This window comes from Eurosta solidaginis, chromosome 5, assembly GCF_040869045.1.
Source record: "Eurosta solidaginis isolate ZX-2024a chromosome 5, ASM4086904v1, whole genome shotgun sequence".
Lineage (NCBI taxonomy): Eukaryota > Metazoa > Arthropoda > Insecta > Diptera > Tephritidae > Eurosta > Eurosta solidaginis.
The window spans coordinates 134,659,021-134,674,486 of record NC_090323.1 but is presented as its reverse complement, the minus strand read 5'-3'; the positions used below and the strand labels follow the sequence as shown (position 1 = coordinate 134,674,486).

Sequence of the window (15,466 nt, the reverse complement as noted above, 5' to 3'; positions counted from 1 at the left end):
ATCTATTTTCTATAAACACATTCTAGGGGTACCCGGGTCCATGTTTTGAACTATATCTCGAGACCCTGTGTATCGATCCTGAATGAACCTCACGGAGCCCGAGACCTTTCCAACGAATGCAAAACCGTGGAAATCGGTACGTGCGTTCTGGAGTTATAGCGTTAGGAAGGAAAACCCGACTTATTTTTATTTTATAGATTTATCTTAAAAATCATTTAGATATGTTCAAATTTCACCAAATGCTTACGTGTATAGCATATATTGTTGTCTATAAAAATCATAGAGATCGGTGGTATATCTATATATATAAAAATGAAATGATGTTCTTTCCTGTCACGTTTTGGGGCCGATACGAGGCCAATTTTATTCGTTCTTTTTCATATTATAGGGATCAAATAGGGGAAGGTTTTTAGCAAAAAAAATTTAAAAAAATTTCTAGGATCTTGAGATATATGTAGGTCAAAACGTGGACCCGGATAACCCTACGATGTGTTTGTATAATATGGGTATCAAATGGAAGCTTCTGATGAGTGCTTTAATATGGAGTACTTTTTGTACCCCTAGGTGACTAGGGTCTCGAGATATAGGCCAAAGTGTGGACCCGGCAACCCCAAGAATGTGTTTATACAATATGGATATCAAATGAAAGCTGTTGATGAGTTCTTAAGCAGAGGGTAAATTACATATATCTGGGTGACTAGGGTCTCAAGATATTGCCCAAAACGTGAAGAATAACCTTAGGAAGTGTTTTTACATTATGGGTATCAAATGGAAGCTGTTAATGAGTACTTCAATATGGGTATCAAAAGCAAGCTGTGCTGATGAGTGGTAATTTTTCTCTGGGTGACGAGCGTCTTGAGATCATTTCATGTGCACAACATTTGTTGAATAAATATACGAATTTTTCAATTTGTGAAATCGTTATCGCTATCGATATCGATATTAAAACCGTTACGGGTACCCATCCATACCCTACATTTTACATCTTACAGCTTACATCTAACATCTTATATCTTACATATTACATCTTACATCTTACATTCAAAATTCCCCCATACCGCGAGCAAAGATGTTTACACATCAAACACATTCACATATGATAATAATGATCTCACAAATGTGATTTTTTTTAATTCAGGCGCAGAAACGAATAAAAAAGTTAGCGATATGAATTATTATTCATATCGATTAATGTTTCGTGAAAATGAAGAATCTCACATTCTGAAATGCAGAAGATTGTTCCACCAATTTGTCGTGGATATGTATGCAAAAATTGAGACCGAGCGCTTAAACTATATCAAATTCAACCAGACTAAGTTACGGTCTGATGAATACATTCACTTACGGGATGCAGTGAATAACGATGGAAATGTGAATGACATCGCTAGAATTATCATATTACCAGGAACATATACTGGTAGCCCGCGACACATGCATGAATATGCACAGGATGCCATGGCGTATGTTCGCGCTTATGGACGGCCGGATCTGTTTATTACTTTTACATGCAATCCGCAATGGAGTGAAATCAAAGACCATTTGTTTCCTGGCCAATCCCAAATTTATCGGCACGACACAACTGCACGTATTTTCAAACTAAAACTAAAATCACTTATGGACTTTATTGTCAAACATAGAGTGTTTGGAGAGGTGCGTTGTTATATGTATTCCGTTGAATGGCAAAAGCAGGGATTACCGCACGCACACATTTTGATTTGGTTGGTTGATAAAATTACACCGGATCAAATTGATCAAATTATACCTGATTAAACGATTGATCCAGATTTGTTCGAAGTCGTCACAAATAATATGATACATGCAGCTTGCGGTGCATTGAATGTGAACTCTCCGTGCATGATTGATGTTCGAAGCGATACCCACGAGCATTAATTTCCGATACGGTCACAGGTGACGATGGATATCCGGCATATCGTCGTCGATCCACTGATGGAAACGGTAAATCAACGATATTCGTTGGATTGTTCCATATTGTCCATTGCTGTCCAAAACATTCAAAGCACATATGAACGTGGAATACTGTAATTCCGTTAAATCAATTAAATACATTTGCAAAAAAAATATGTAAATAAAGGAAGCGATATGGCTGTATTCGGTGCAGTCCAAAATGACAACGACGAAATTAAAAAATTTCAAATGGGGCGTTATATAAGCAGTAACGAAGCGATATGGCGAATTTCTTCATTCCCAATACACGAAAGACATCCAACAGTCGTTCATTTAGCGGTTCACCTTGAAAATGGCCTACGCGTTTATTTTACTCCTGAAAATGCAGCGCTTAGAGCAGCAAGTGCACCGTCTACAACTTTCACTGCCTTTTTTCATTTATGTCAATCGGACGAATTTGCAAGAACATTGCTATATGCAGAAGTGCCACAATATTTCACATGGGATAAATCCAGGAAAACATTTTAAAGTCGAAAACAAGGAAAATCAGTTCAAGGTCATCCTAATGTGTTCTCAACAGATGCATTAGGACGCATTTATGCATTTTATCCAAATAATTCTGAGTGTTTTTACTTGCGATTGTTGTTAATTAATGTTAGTGGCGCAACATCATTCCAAGCTTTAAGAACAATTAATGGTGAATTGTGCGCTACATATCTTGAAGCATTTCAACAATTAAATTTGTTGGAGGATGACTAGCATTGGGAAGATGCGCCTGCCGTTTCAGATGTAATGGCCAGTCCACATCAAATAAGAACATTATTTTCGATAATAATTGCAATGTGCTCCCCATCTAATCCATTGGAATTATGGAATAATTTCAAAGATTATATGCTAGATGATATTTTAAACCAAATGCGTCGAAATACTGCAAATTATGAGTTGGAATTCACATTGGAAATTTACAATGAAGCATTGATAAGGATTGACGACATTTGTTTGTCAATGTCAAACAAATTGTTAGTACAATTGGGCATGCCAGCAGCAAGTCGTCCAATGCATGATATTTTCAATCGAGAACTGGAGCCTGAATACCATTATGATTGTAATGAACTAAACACATTTGTAACATCAAATTTAACGAAACTGAATGCCCAACAGTAACATGTTTATGATACAATCATGAATAATGTTAGCCATGGAACTGGTGGATTGTTTTTCTTGGATGCTCCTGGGGGAACAGGCAAAACCTCTTTGATTTCATTGATATTAACAACAATTCGATTAGATAATAACGTTCCGGAATTGCGGGTACATAAATGGAAGGAGGTCGCACAGCACATTCTGCATTAAAGTTGCCTTTGAATATGCCGGTAAATGAAACACCAACATGTAATATTTCGAAAACATCTGGAATGGCAAAAGTTCTTAAAGAATGCAAGCTCATCGTAGGGGACGAGTGTACTACGGCACACAAGAAATCATTGGAAGCACTTGATAGAACTTTGAAAGATCTACGAGGAAGCAAAACAGTCTTTGGAGGTGTCATGATTTTATTGGCTGGAGATTTGAGGCAAACGTTACCTGTGATCCCAAAATCCAGGGCTGCAGATGAAATCAATACATGTTTAAAATCATCGTATTTATGGAGACATGTAAACACAATTACCCTTACTACAAACATACGTGTTCAACTACAAACCGATCCGTCAGCAGCTGAATTTTCACAGCAATTACTGAAAATCGGAAATGGCCAAATGTCTGTCGATCCAACAGGAATGATTTGCCTAACAATTTCTGCACTTTTGCACAGTCTAAAGAGGCATTGATACAGAGTGTATTTCCAAACAAAATTCTACATTACAAAAACTATGATTCGCTCAGCGAAAGAACAATTTTAGTTGGGGAAAATAAGGACGTCAATGATATAAATGCAGCTATTCGGGATCAAATACCTGGTGACATAGTTACACGTAAGTCAATGGACACTACTACTGATCAAGATGATGTCGTAAATTATCCAACTGAATTCTTAAACTCACTCGATTTGCCAGGCCTACCACCTCATAATTTACGATTAAAAATTGGAGTACCGATTATTATGTTGCGCAACATTAATGTTCCACGACTTTGCAACGGTACCAGACTCGCTGCGAAGAAGCCAATGGGTAACGTTATCGAAGCAACAATTTGGATAGGGAACTACAACGGAGAACACGTTTTGATACCCAGAATTCCACTGATCCCGACGGATTTACCATTCGATTTCAAACGTTTGCAGTTCTCTATTCGCCTTGCCTTGCCTTCGCTATGACAATTAATAAGGCGCAAGGGCAGTCTCTACAAATGTGCGGTATTAATTTAGAATACCTAATTTTTTCTCATGGACAATTATATGAAGCTTGCTCACGAGTAGGCAAACCATCGTCACTATTAATTTACGCGAAAGATGGAAAAACCAAAAACGTTGTCTACCAAAGAGTGTTACAATAAATTTCGAATGAAATTGTATCAAAGAATTTGCTTTGTTTCGTATTAATTTTATTCTCTTTCAGCAAATCATTGAATTTATCGCCTAGCGAAGCGGGCGAGGGTACGCTAGTATAGTATATATCCCATACAACCGATTGTTCAGATAAGAAACTTTGCGCAATTTCGGCCCTACTTTAACACATAGAAGCTTAAAATTTCACCAATTGCTTACGTATATAGCGTATATTGTTGTCTGAAAAAATAATATAGATCGGTATTATATATATTATATACCCCATATAAACTGTAATTTTTGCCCCTTTTTTACGGCTAGAAGCTTAAAATTTTAACAAATTTCATCAAATAGTTACGTTTACGTCATATATTGTTGAAATACGTGATTTTACATGCAGACCACAAAAAACCTGAAACTTTGCATCCTCACACAAAGTACCTACCTATTTTTATACCTTTCATGAAAATGAAATGGTATATTAATTTCGTCACGAAACCCAAAATTGTAAGTCCTTAAAGGAAAATAGATAGACCCACCATTAAGTATTCCGAAATAATCACGATGAAGAGCTGAGTTGATTTGCGCAATGTCCGTCTGTCCGTCTGTCCGTCTGTCTGTTTGTATGCAAACTTGCCCCTCAGTTTTTGAGATATCTTGATAAAATTTGGTGAGCGGGTGTATTTGGGTGTCCGATTAGCCATTTGTCGGAACCGGCCGTATCGGACCACTGTAACATATATCCTCCATACAACCGATTTTTCTGAAAAAGAGGATTTTTGTCATATCTTCCTCAATTTAACAGATTGAAGCTTCAAACTTTACCATATAATTTCGTATATTGCACATATTGTTGCCTGAAAAAATTTATGAGATCGGTCGTATATGTAGTATATATACCCCACAACCGATTGTTCAGATAAGAAACTTTTCGTAATTTCTGCCCTATTTTAAGAGCTAGAGGCTTCAAATTTCAACGAATGCTTACGTGTGTATACATAATATATTGTTGTCTGAAAAAATCATAGAGATCGGTGGTATATATATTATATAATTCATATAAACTGTCATTTTTGCCCCTTTTTTACGGTTAGAAGCTTCAAAATTCATCAAATTTCATCGAATAGTTACGTTTACGTCATATTTTTTTCACATACGTGATTCGTAGTCATAGTTTTTACACGCAGACCACAAAAAACCTGAAACTTTGCATCCTCACACAAAGTACCTACCTGTTTTTTTATTTTATATTTATCTTAAAAATCGTTTAGGTATGTAGATCTGTCCACTATATATTTCTTATCTTATACATCCGATTATTTGGAGATTACGAACGGGATAAGATTATTGTTCAGCCCCATTTATGAAAGGTATGAAGTCTTCGGCACAGCCGAAGACAGTCGCGTCCTTACTTCTTATTTTTAACGTAGGCTTTTATCGCTGATCAATGGAGATATACTTAAGTAATTTGCATAAACAGTTCGGTAAGTATTGAATTGTGGAGCCTGGAGGTACTCATATCTTCGAAATTTCTGGTTTTTGAGTTAGCTCCCTAATTATCTAGGTGTGCGATATGTACTATAGCATGGGCGTAGCGACGGGGCGGATTTTGGGGGTTTAAACCCCCCTTGCCTCCGGATCATTTGATTTTTTAGGTCATCACAATTCAAATATTTGATGTCAAATGGGTCACGTAGTTTGGGTACGTTCCCTTATTGCATGCGTGAATATAATCAATTCAGGCGTTTGCTCGTTTGCCTCAACCGTGATTACATTCATAGGAATAAAAAGGCAAATATGAAAACTCCATGCGTCGGAATATTTGCATGATTCTTCTGCCCTTACGTCACGGGGACAAGCTACATATAAAAATACATATAAACATTGCCTACGGTTCTGTTTGTTTGCCGAACTAAACGATACTAATTCTCGTGCTTTGATTTTATTCTCCACATTTAAATAATTTTCAATTTACAGCATTTTTTTCGAAGTACACATTTCCTATTTTGAATTATAATGCAAATTTGACATTTTTTCCATGTGTTTTATTATAATGCAATATCTACATTTTTTTTCTACATACTATTATCAGAAAAATAATTATAGATAACATTCTTATAGTTGCTCCTACTTATACTATTTCTTATAGCATTGGGAATAGAATTCCAGGTACGTATAGTGTTCACGAAGAATAGTCTAGTCGACGCAACAGATTTAAATGTGGGTACTATAAGGTCGTTTATAAAGATATAAGGGCGTCTTAGTGAGCATGATTCGGAAATGGAAAATGCAGCTCCTGGCTTTGAGATAGTCGGATATTTGACATCCCAGAAGGCTAGATTTCCAACGGGATATGTGGTCGAACTTCGAAAGTCCATACACATAGCGTATTATATGGTTAAAGGCCACGTCTAACCGATGAGCCGAGTGCGAGTCTAGCTTATTATATATCTACTCGGAAGATGTCAAATAAGGTAAAATTAATTGGACAGCCAATTTATGGCGGATGTTACGAGGAGTAAACATCGCCGATAGCCTCAGATTTCGCAGTGCGCCATACACCCTTCCTATAGCCTGTTTAACGTGGTCAACACAAGTCAAACTGAAGTTGACTACAAAGCCAAGGTTTGTAATTTTTCTCACCAGTATAATTTGGTCGGTACCAATACAAATCGGTGGAATACCCTTCTCAGCCAACTTTTTCTTTGATATAGGTAAGACGTAAGTTTTATTTGCGTTAAGACGGAGCCCGTTGTAATTAGCTCAATGGAAAATTTTTGAGATGTCAGCGTTAAGTTTAGAACAGAGATCATCGACGTCATCAATACGACTAGGAAGGTAAAGCTGAACATCGTCTGCATAAGCATAGTAACAAATTTACAGACTGTAAAAATGTCGTTGATAAATAAACTAATTAGCAACGGCCCAAGAATTGACCCCTGAGGCACACCGCAGACTACTGCACTAAGTCGCGACATTTGGGACCCAATAATTACCCGTTGGTATCGGTTGGCTAAATAACTTTTAATTAACGCTAATGAAATGTAACTAAAACCAAAGTAAGACTTCAGCTTAGCGCAGAGCAAATCGTGGTCAACTGAGTCAAACGCACGGTGAGGGCCGGGTGTAGGGCAGATGACAAAGGCTTCATTAAGCAGGTCATGACTTTTTTAAATTAATTTTTTTTTTCAATTTTTGTTGTTTTTATATCGGCCTACTGATTTGTGAGATCGCCTTGAGCTCGATTGAAACTCACGATCTTAAATTTTTTTCTTTTCGATCAGTTTCTTTCTTTTGAATTTTATATACATATACGTTAGATCTCATGCATAGGGTCAAAAAGCATGAATTCTACTTATTCCAGAAGGAGGTACTTCGGTTTTTTTTATCAATTTATCTATGATTAATATTACAGGAATGCGATTCTGTGGCTTTTCCTAATGTGCACATGTTGTTGAAAATCTGGTGTACGCTTCCAGTAACAACGGCAACGAACGAGAGATCTTTTTCAACTATTAGGCTGATTAAAAACTATTTGAGAAACGCGATGAGTGAAAATCGATTGAATGGCTGTGCATCTACTAAACATCCACCGTGATCAAATTGTTACCATTGATGAAGTTTTAGATGAAATTGCAAAGAAAAGCCGACGCATGTGCTTGGGTTTTTAATGTAACCTTTTTCTTATCATATTCTAAATACACGCACTTTAATGTTAAAACTAAAGACAAATTTTTTTTAATTTATTTAGCTAAAAAAAAAAAATTTTTTTGGAACCCCCTAAGGCAATTTGCTGGCTATAGACATGTAACATTAAATATAATGGCGCATATTCATAGCTAAAACCAAATGTGTTGGTAAGTAAACGTATTTGCATATTTTAGTTATATTTTCCTGCTGCAATTAACTTTAAATACCTAATTAATCTGGACTATGAATATCCGCAAATATGTTTAAATCATTTGTAATGTGCAAATTATTCTTACCCTGGATCATTTGGCACCTCCGACGGTGAACCAACAGCGCTCATCTCCTGCGACTGATTTACTAACTCCAATTTCATATCCATAGCGGCTATTTCGACGATGCGTTAAATTCAAAATATATTACGATGAAATGATTGTAAGCACTTGACTATAATTGGATTTGTAACGCTATCGAAACTAATTAATTACACAAATCTGGTTGGCGACTAACTACACACGCGTAAGGCTACAGCTATGACTACCACTAATTGGCGCTATCACCTTCTTCACGATCATAGGGAATATCAAACACTTTTATGCATTATCACCGACTTATTGCCCGTTTCACACCCCGATGGTTAAAAATCGATAGCCATTTAACGTGACCTGAAAACGGCTGCGTTTCTTAACTGCAAACTACAAACACGATATCAGTCCAGTCGACGTATACGGATGGATGTACGCATACGCAAAGACGACACGAGTAAAGCAAAGAGACGGGGTAAATAGATACTAATGACAGGAAGAATTGAATTTAAAATGATCACATTTCTGGCATATCCTGGTTTCAGTTGTTGTTGTTATAATTTTTGTAGCACGTACATATGATGCATTTGCATTTGATTTATTCTAGATTTTGATTTGATAATTATTTCACTTTTATAATGATTATTATTTCATTTATCAAGCACCGTTTTGTGATCACTACAAACTACAAATTTTCACGTTATATCCGTCGGACCAGCACTAACTCATTTCAACAGCGGATCTATGCTTTGTTTTCTTTCACAGCTGGATCACTTTAGCACTGTTAGCAAAACCTAATAGTTTCAACACTTTCATCAGTGATTTTTCATTTTTTTTATACTCAGTTGAGCAGAGCTCACAGAGTATATTAAGTTTGATTGGATAACGGTTGGTTGTACATATATAAAGGAATCGAGATAGATATAGACTTCCATATATCAAAATAATCAGGATCCAAAAAAAATTTGATTGAGCCATGTCCGTCCGTCCGTCCGTCCGTCCGTCCGTCCGTCCGTCCGTCCGTCCGTCCGTTAACACGATAACTTGAGTAAATTTTGAGGTATCTTGATGAAATTTGGTATGTAGGTTCCTGAGCGCTCATCTCAGATCGCTATTTAAAATGAACGATATCGGACTATAACCACGCCCACTTTTTCGATATCGAAAATTTCGAAAAACCGAAAAAATGCGATAATTCATTGCCAAAGGCGGATAAAGCGATGAAACTTGGTAGATTGGTTGACGTTATGACGCGGAATAGAAAATTAGTAAGAGTTTGGACAATGGGCGTGGCACCGCCCACTTTTACAAGAAGGTAATTTAAAAGTTTTGCAAGCTGTAATTTGGCAGTCGTTGAAGATATCATGATGAAATTTGGCAGGAACGTTACTACTATTACTATATATGTGCTAAATAAATATTAGCAAAATTGGATGAAGAACACGTCCACTTTTTAAAAAATTTTTTTTTTAAATTCAAATTTTAACAAAAAATTTAATATCTTTACTGTATATAAGTAAATTAAGTCAAAATTCAACTCCAGTATTGATATGATGCAATAAAATACAAAAATAAAAGAAAATTTCAAAATGAGCGTGGCTCCGCCCATTTTCATTTAGTTTGTCTAGAATACTTTTAATGCCATAAGTCGAACAAAAATTTAGCAATCCTTTGGAAATTTTGTAGGAGCATAGATTCTATAACGGTAACTGTTCTCTGTGAAAATGGGCGAAATCGGTGGATGCCACGCCCAGTTTTTATACACAGTCCACCGTCTGTCCTTCCGCTCGGCCGTTAACACAATAACTTGAGCAAAAACCGATATATCTTTACTAAACTTAGCCCACATACTTATCTGAACTCACTTTATCTTGGTATAAAAAATGGCCGAAATCCGACCATAACCACGCCCACTTTATCGATATCAAAAATTACGAAAAATGAAAAAAATGCCATAATTCTATACCAAATACGAAAAAAGGGATGAAACATGGTAACTGGATTGGTTTATTGACGCAAAAAATAACTTTGGAAAAAACTTTGTAAAATGGGTGTGACACCTACCATATTAAGTAGAAGAAAATGAAAAAGTTCTACAAGGCGAAATCAAGAGCCCTTGGAATCTTGGCAGGAATAATGTTAGTGGTATTGAATATATAAATAAATTTGCAGTACCCGACAGATGATTTTCTGGATCACCTGGTCCACATTTGGTCGATATCGCGAGAACGCCTTCACATATATGTACATCTAAGGGCCACTCGCTTTTAAAACCCTCATAAATGCCTTTAATTTGATATCCATATCGTACAAACACATTCTAGAGTCACCCCTGGCCCACCCTAATGGCGATATCTCGAAAAGGCGTGCACCTATAGACCTAATGCCAACTCCCTCTTAAAATGCTCAGTAACATCTTTCGTTTGATACCCATATCGTAAAAACATTCTAGAGTCACCCCTGGCTCACCCTAATGGCGATATCTCGTAAAGGCGTCCACCTATAGACCTAATGTCCACTCCCTCTTAAAATGCTCAGTAACACCTTTCGTTTGATACCCATATCGTACAAACATTCTAGAGTCACCCCTGGCCCACCCTAATGGCGATATCTCGAAAAGGCGTCCACCTATAGAACTGAGGATTACTCCCTTTTAAAATACTCATTACCACCTTTCATTTGATACCCATATCGTACAAACACATTCTAGAGTCACCCTGGCCCACCCTAATGGCGATATCTCGAAAAGGCGTCCACCTATAGACCTAATGCCCACTCCCTCTTAAAATGCTCAGTAACACCTTTCGTTTGATACCCATATCGTACAAACATTCTAGAGTCACCCCTGGCCCACCCTAATGGCGATATCTCGAAAAGGCGTCCACCTATAGACCTAATGCCTACTCCCTCTTAAAATGCTCAGTAACACCTTTCGTTTGATACCCATATCGTACAAACATTCTAGAGTCACCCTTGGTCCACCTTTATGGCGATATCTCGAAAAGGCGTCCACCTATAGAACTAAGGATTACTCCCTTTTAAAATACTCATTACCACCTTTCATTTGATACCCATATCGTACAAACACATTCTAGAGTCACCCCTGGCCCACCCTAATGGCGATATCTCGAAAAGGCGTCCACCTATGGACCTAATGCCCACTCCCTCTTAAAATGCTCAGTAACACCTTTCGTTTGATACCCATATCGTACAAACATTCTAGAGTCACCCCTGGCCCACCCTAATGGCGATATCTCGAAAAGGTGTCCACCTATAGACCTAATTCCCACTCCCTCTTAAAATGCTCAGTAACACCTTTCGTTTGATACCCATATCGTACAAACACATTCTAGAGTCACCCCTGGCCCACCCTAATGACGATATCTCGAAAAGGCGTCCACCTATAGACCTAATGCCCACTCCCTCTTAAAATGCTCAGTAACACCTTTCGTTTGATACCCATATCATACAAACACATTCTAGAGTCACCCCTGGCCCACCCTAATGGCGACATTTCGAAAAGGCGTCCACCTATAGACCTAATTCCCACTCCCTCTTAAAATGCTCAGTAACACCTTTCATTTGATTCCCATATCGTACAACTAGAGACACCCCTGGTCCACCTTTATGGCGATATCTCGAAACGGCGTCCACCTAGGGAACTAAGGATCACTCCTTTTCAAAATACTCATTAACAGCTTTCATTTGATACCCATATCGTACAAACATATTCTAGAGTCACCCCTGGTCCACCTTTATGGGTATTTCTCGAAAAGGCGTTCACCTATAGAACTAAAGCCCATTCCCTTTTAAAATACTCATTATCACCTTTCATTTGATACCCATATCGTACAAACACATTCTAGAGTCAGCCCTGGTCCACCTTTATGGCGATATCCCTAAATGGCGTCCATCCATAGAACTATGACCTACTCTCTCTTAAAATACTCTTTAATACCTTCCATTTGATACACATGTCATACAACCACATTCCAGGGTTACCCTAGGTTCATTTTCCTACATGGTGATTTTCCTTATTTTGTCTCCATAGCTCTCAACTGAGTATGTAATGTTCGGTTACACCCGAACTTAGCCTTCCTTACTTGTTTATTATTATGTACATACAACTGAATGTATTAAATTATGTATGAATCCATCGCTGTTCAAAATTAATTGACAATCATTGTACACATTCTAATTTCTGCCGCTGCTAAAATAAAGCACACTTATACATATATGCATATATAGAATACGAGTAATTGTTAAGACAAACAGATTCATTTAAGTACTTATACAGTTCTATTGAATAGATTTGTTATGAGCACCTTCGAAAAACTATTGAAAGTAAGGCAGGAGTTCCGAGATCATAATACCATGCCATGTACATGCATATTTACATAAATGTCTGCTGTCATCATATGGAATGGCGGTAGGAGTCAGTGTTACCAGAACTTTTTCTTTTTTTATAGAAAACATAACAGTAAAATTACTTTGTAATCCAATTTCATAAAAAATTTATAAAATAATTCAAAGATGCAATGTGAGCTTTATAAAAATTGTTTAAAGTCAAGCAATTGACCATTATTCTTCTACAACGCATATGTTTAGTTGGCATATGTACACTATCTCGCAAAACAAAAAATGTTCTGAAATTACTGCCAATTTTCACATTTTTTCAAAAGTCGTAAATTAAACAAAAAAAAATTTGAAAAATTAAAAAACAATTCGTGTCCTGTAAAGAATAAGAAAGTTGCGCAAAATGAGATTAATGGAAGTATTTTTGCATAACTTTATTTCTATTTTCAGGAACTCTATAACTATTTTTTTTTTTTTTGAACTCGAGCCCATCCTTTATGGCAGTATATAGCATTGCATAGCTCTTCTGTCTACTTGCGAACATGGAAAACCATTTAAAGGTTTCTTCAACTTCATTCACAAGTAGTTTTGAAGCAGGTGAATAGGGAATTGAATCGAGTGGCAAACGCACTGTACTAAGACGATATTAGGTTGATTTAGCTTTAGTAAAGGGTGGAGGGTGGGGCCGTGTGTAGAAGTCCACGAAAGTGGGGAAAGCTTCTGGCCGCAATTCACGTGGGAATGGCCAGAGCGATTCTTTTGCATGCGGTTCAAGCAGCTCACTACTGCCGGTCGCTTGCGGCCAAGTATCCTCTGGGTAGCCGCTAAACATCCGTTTAGCGGTGAGCTAATGTGAGAAGGCGACAACCTGGCTAGGCCACTCTGACATAATCGGTTTAAGGGCTAGCCGGGGGAGATCTAATCGGCAGCGTCTGTACACCTCTAGGTGCGGCTGCAAGCGGGCGTCTGTCTTGGAGCAAGCGGCTCGCTATATAAACGTGCCAAGTAATATTTTCACCCCCGCTGAGCGGGTTGTGCGCTGGGATTGGGACCCGCCTCGTAAAACCATACTCCAAAGAAATATAGCAAAAAGCCTCGGATAAATACACTCTCTATTGATGACGACCATGGCAAACGTTTGAAGGACAATGAATTGAAGGCATGGACCTGGAACGTCCGCTCCCTGGATGGGATTGGCGCAGATGCCCGGCTGGTTGATGTCCTCGTCAAAGCAAAATCTGACATCACCGCCATCCAAGAAATGCGTTGGACGAAGAAAGGAAGAAAGAAGATCAAAAATTGTGACATATATTGGAGTGGCCATACGAATAAGCGCAGTTTCGGCGTCGGATTCGTGGTGGGAGAGAGACTTTGTCGCCAAGTGCTGGCGTTCACGCCTGTGGACGAGCGTCTCGCCGCTATCCGAATAAAAGCAAAATTTTTTAATATATCATTCATCTACGCCCATGCGCCGACAGAGGAGAAAGACGATGAGGTGAAAGACACTTTTTATGAAAAATTAGAACGTACATACGAGCGCTGCCCCCGTCATGATATAAAAGTCGTGCTTGGCGACTTTAACGCCAGGGTGGGCAAAGAAGGTGTTTTTGGCCCTACAATCGGAAAGTTCAGCCTACACAATGAAACTTCTCTTAACGGACTGAGGACTTTGCAGGTGCTCGAAACATGGTCACATCCAGCACGAGGTTCATGCATAAAAAGATACATCAAGCTACTGTCTCCTGATCGAAATACTCGCAATCAGATCGATCACGTTGTGGAAGACGGACGGCAGTGTTTTAGATGTGCGCACGATCCGAGGACCTAACATCGACTCGGACTATTATCTCGTTGCAGCCAAAATACTCACCCGCCTCAACGCGGCTATAACCAAGGAACAAAAAACACAAAGAAAGCTAGACGTCGAAAAGCTTCAATCACAACAGACTGCCAATGATTTCGCAACTCGACTCTCACACCTGCCCTCTGAGAGCACAACTCATCGTGAAGGAATACAGCAGCAGTGGGAGCATATCTCCAAAGCACTTCGTACAGCCGCCGAGGAAAAAATTGGTTACCGGCGGCCATGAAAAAAACAACTGGTACGATGAAGAATGCCGCATTGCAACCGAAGGAAAAGATGCTGCCTACAGGGCTACGTTAAAAGCGAGCTCGACAAGAGGAGTGTGTGAACGCTATCGTGAGTTGAAAAGGGAAGCGAGACGCCTTTTCAGGAAGAAAAAAGCAGAATCAGAAAGGCGTGAGTGCGAGGAGCTTGAGCTGCTAGCCACCAGGAATAACGCCCGAAAATTCTAGGAAAAAAATATGGCGACAGACGGAAGGTTTCAAGACCGGGGCAAACTCCTGTATGAATGAAAACGGCGACCTTGTAACTGATGTCCAGAGAGTGCTTAGATTATGGAGGGAATACTTCTCTGCTCTCCTAAATGGAGGCAGCAATTCCCCGCGCAGAGATGAAGAACCCGATCCCGCAATCCATGATGATGGAATATATGTCCCCCAGCCCGATTATGACGAAGTTAGAATAGCAATAACCAGATTGAAAAACGACAAGGCCGTGGGCGCTGATGGATTGCCTGCGGAGCTATTCAAGTTCGGCGGCGAGTAGTTGGTAAGGCGCATGCAGCAGCTTCTTAGCAAAATATGGGCGGACGAAAGCATGCCCGACGGTTGGAATCTCAGTGTTCTTTGCCCAGTCCACAAGAAG

At 38.6% G+C, this 15,466-nt stretch overlaps 1 protein-coding gene across 2 annotated transcripts in view; it reads right to left on the bottom strand.

Moving 5' to 3' along the window:
- Rbp6 (RNA-binding protein 6) overlaps positions 1–9,216 on the bottom strand; it is a 1,756,398-nt gene extending 1,747,182 nt beyond the window's left edge. For both annotated transcript variants that reach the window (XR_010953559.1, XM_067788144.1), the window contains exon 1: positions 8,377–9,216. Coding sequence is in view for 1 of the 2 variants with exons in the window: in XM_067788144.1 (XP_067644245.1) it covers positions 8,377–8,459 (83 nt within the window). In the remaining variant the exon portion in view is untranslated. The remainder of the gene's footprint in view (positions 1–8,376) is intronic.
- Positions 9,217–15,466: the final 6,250 nt, after the last annotated feature.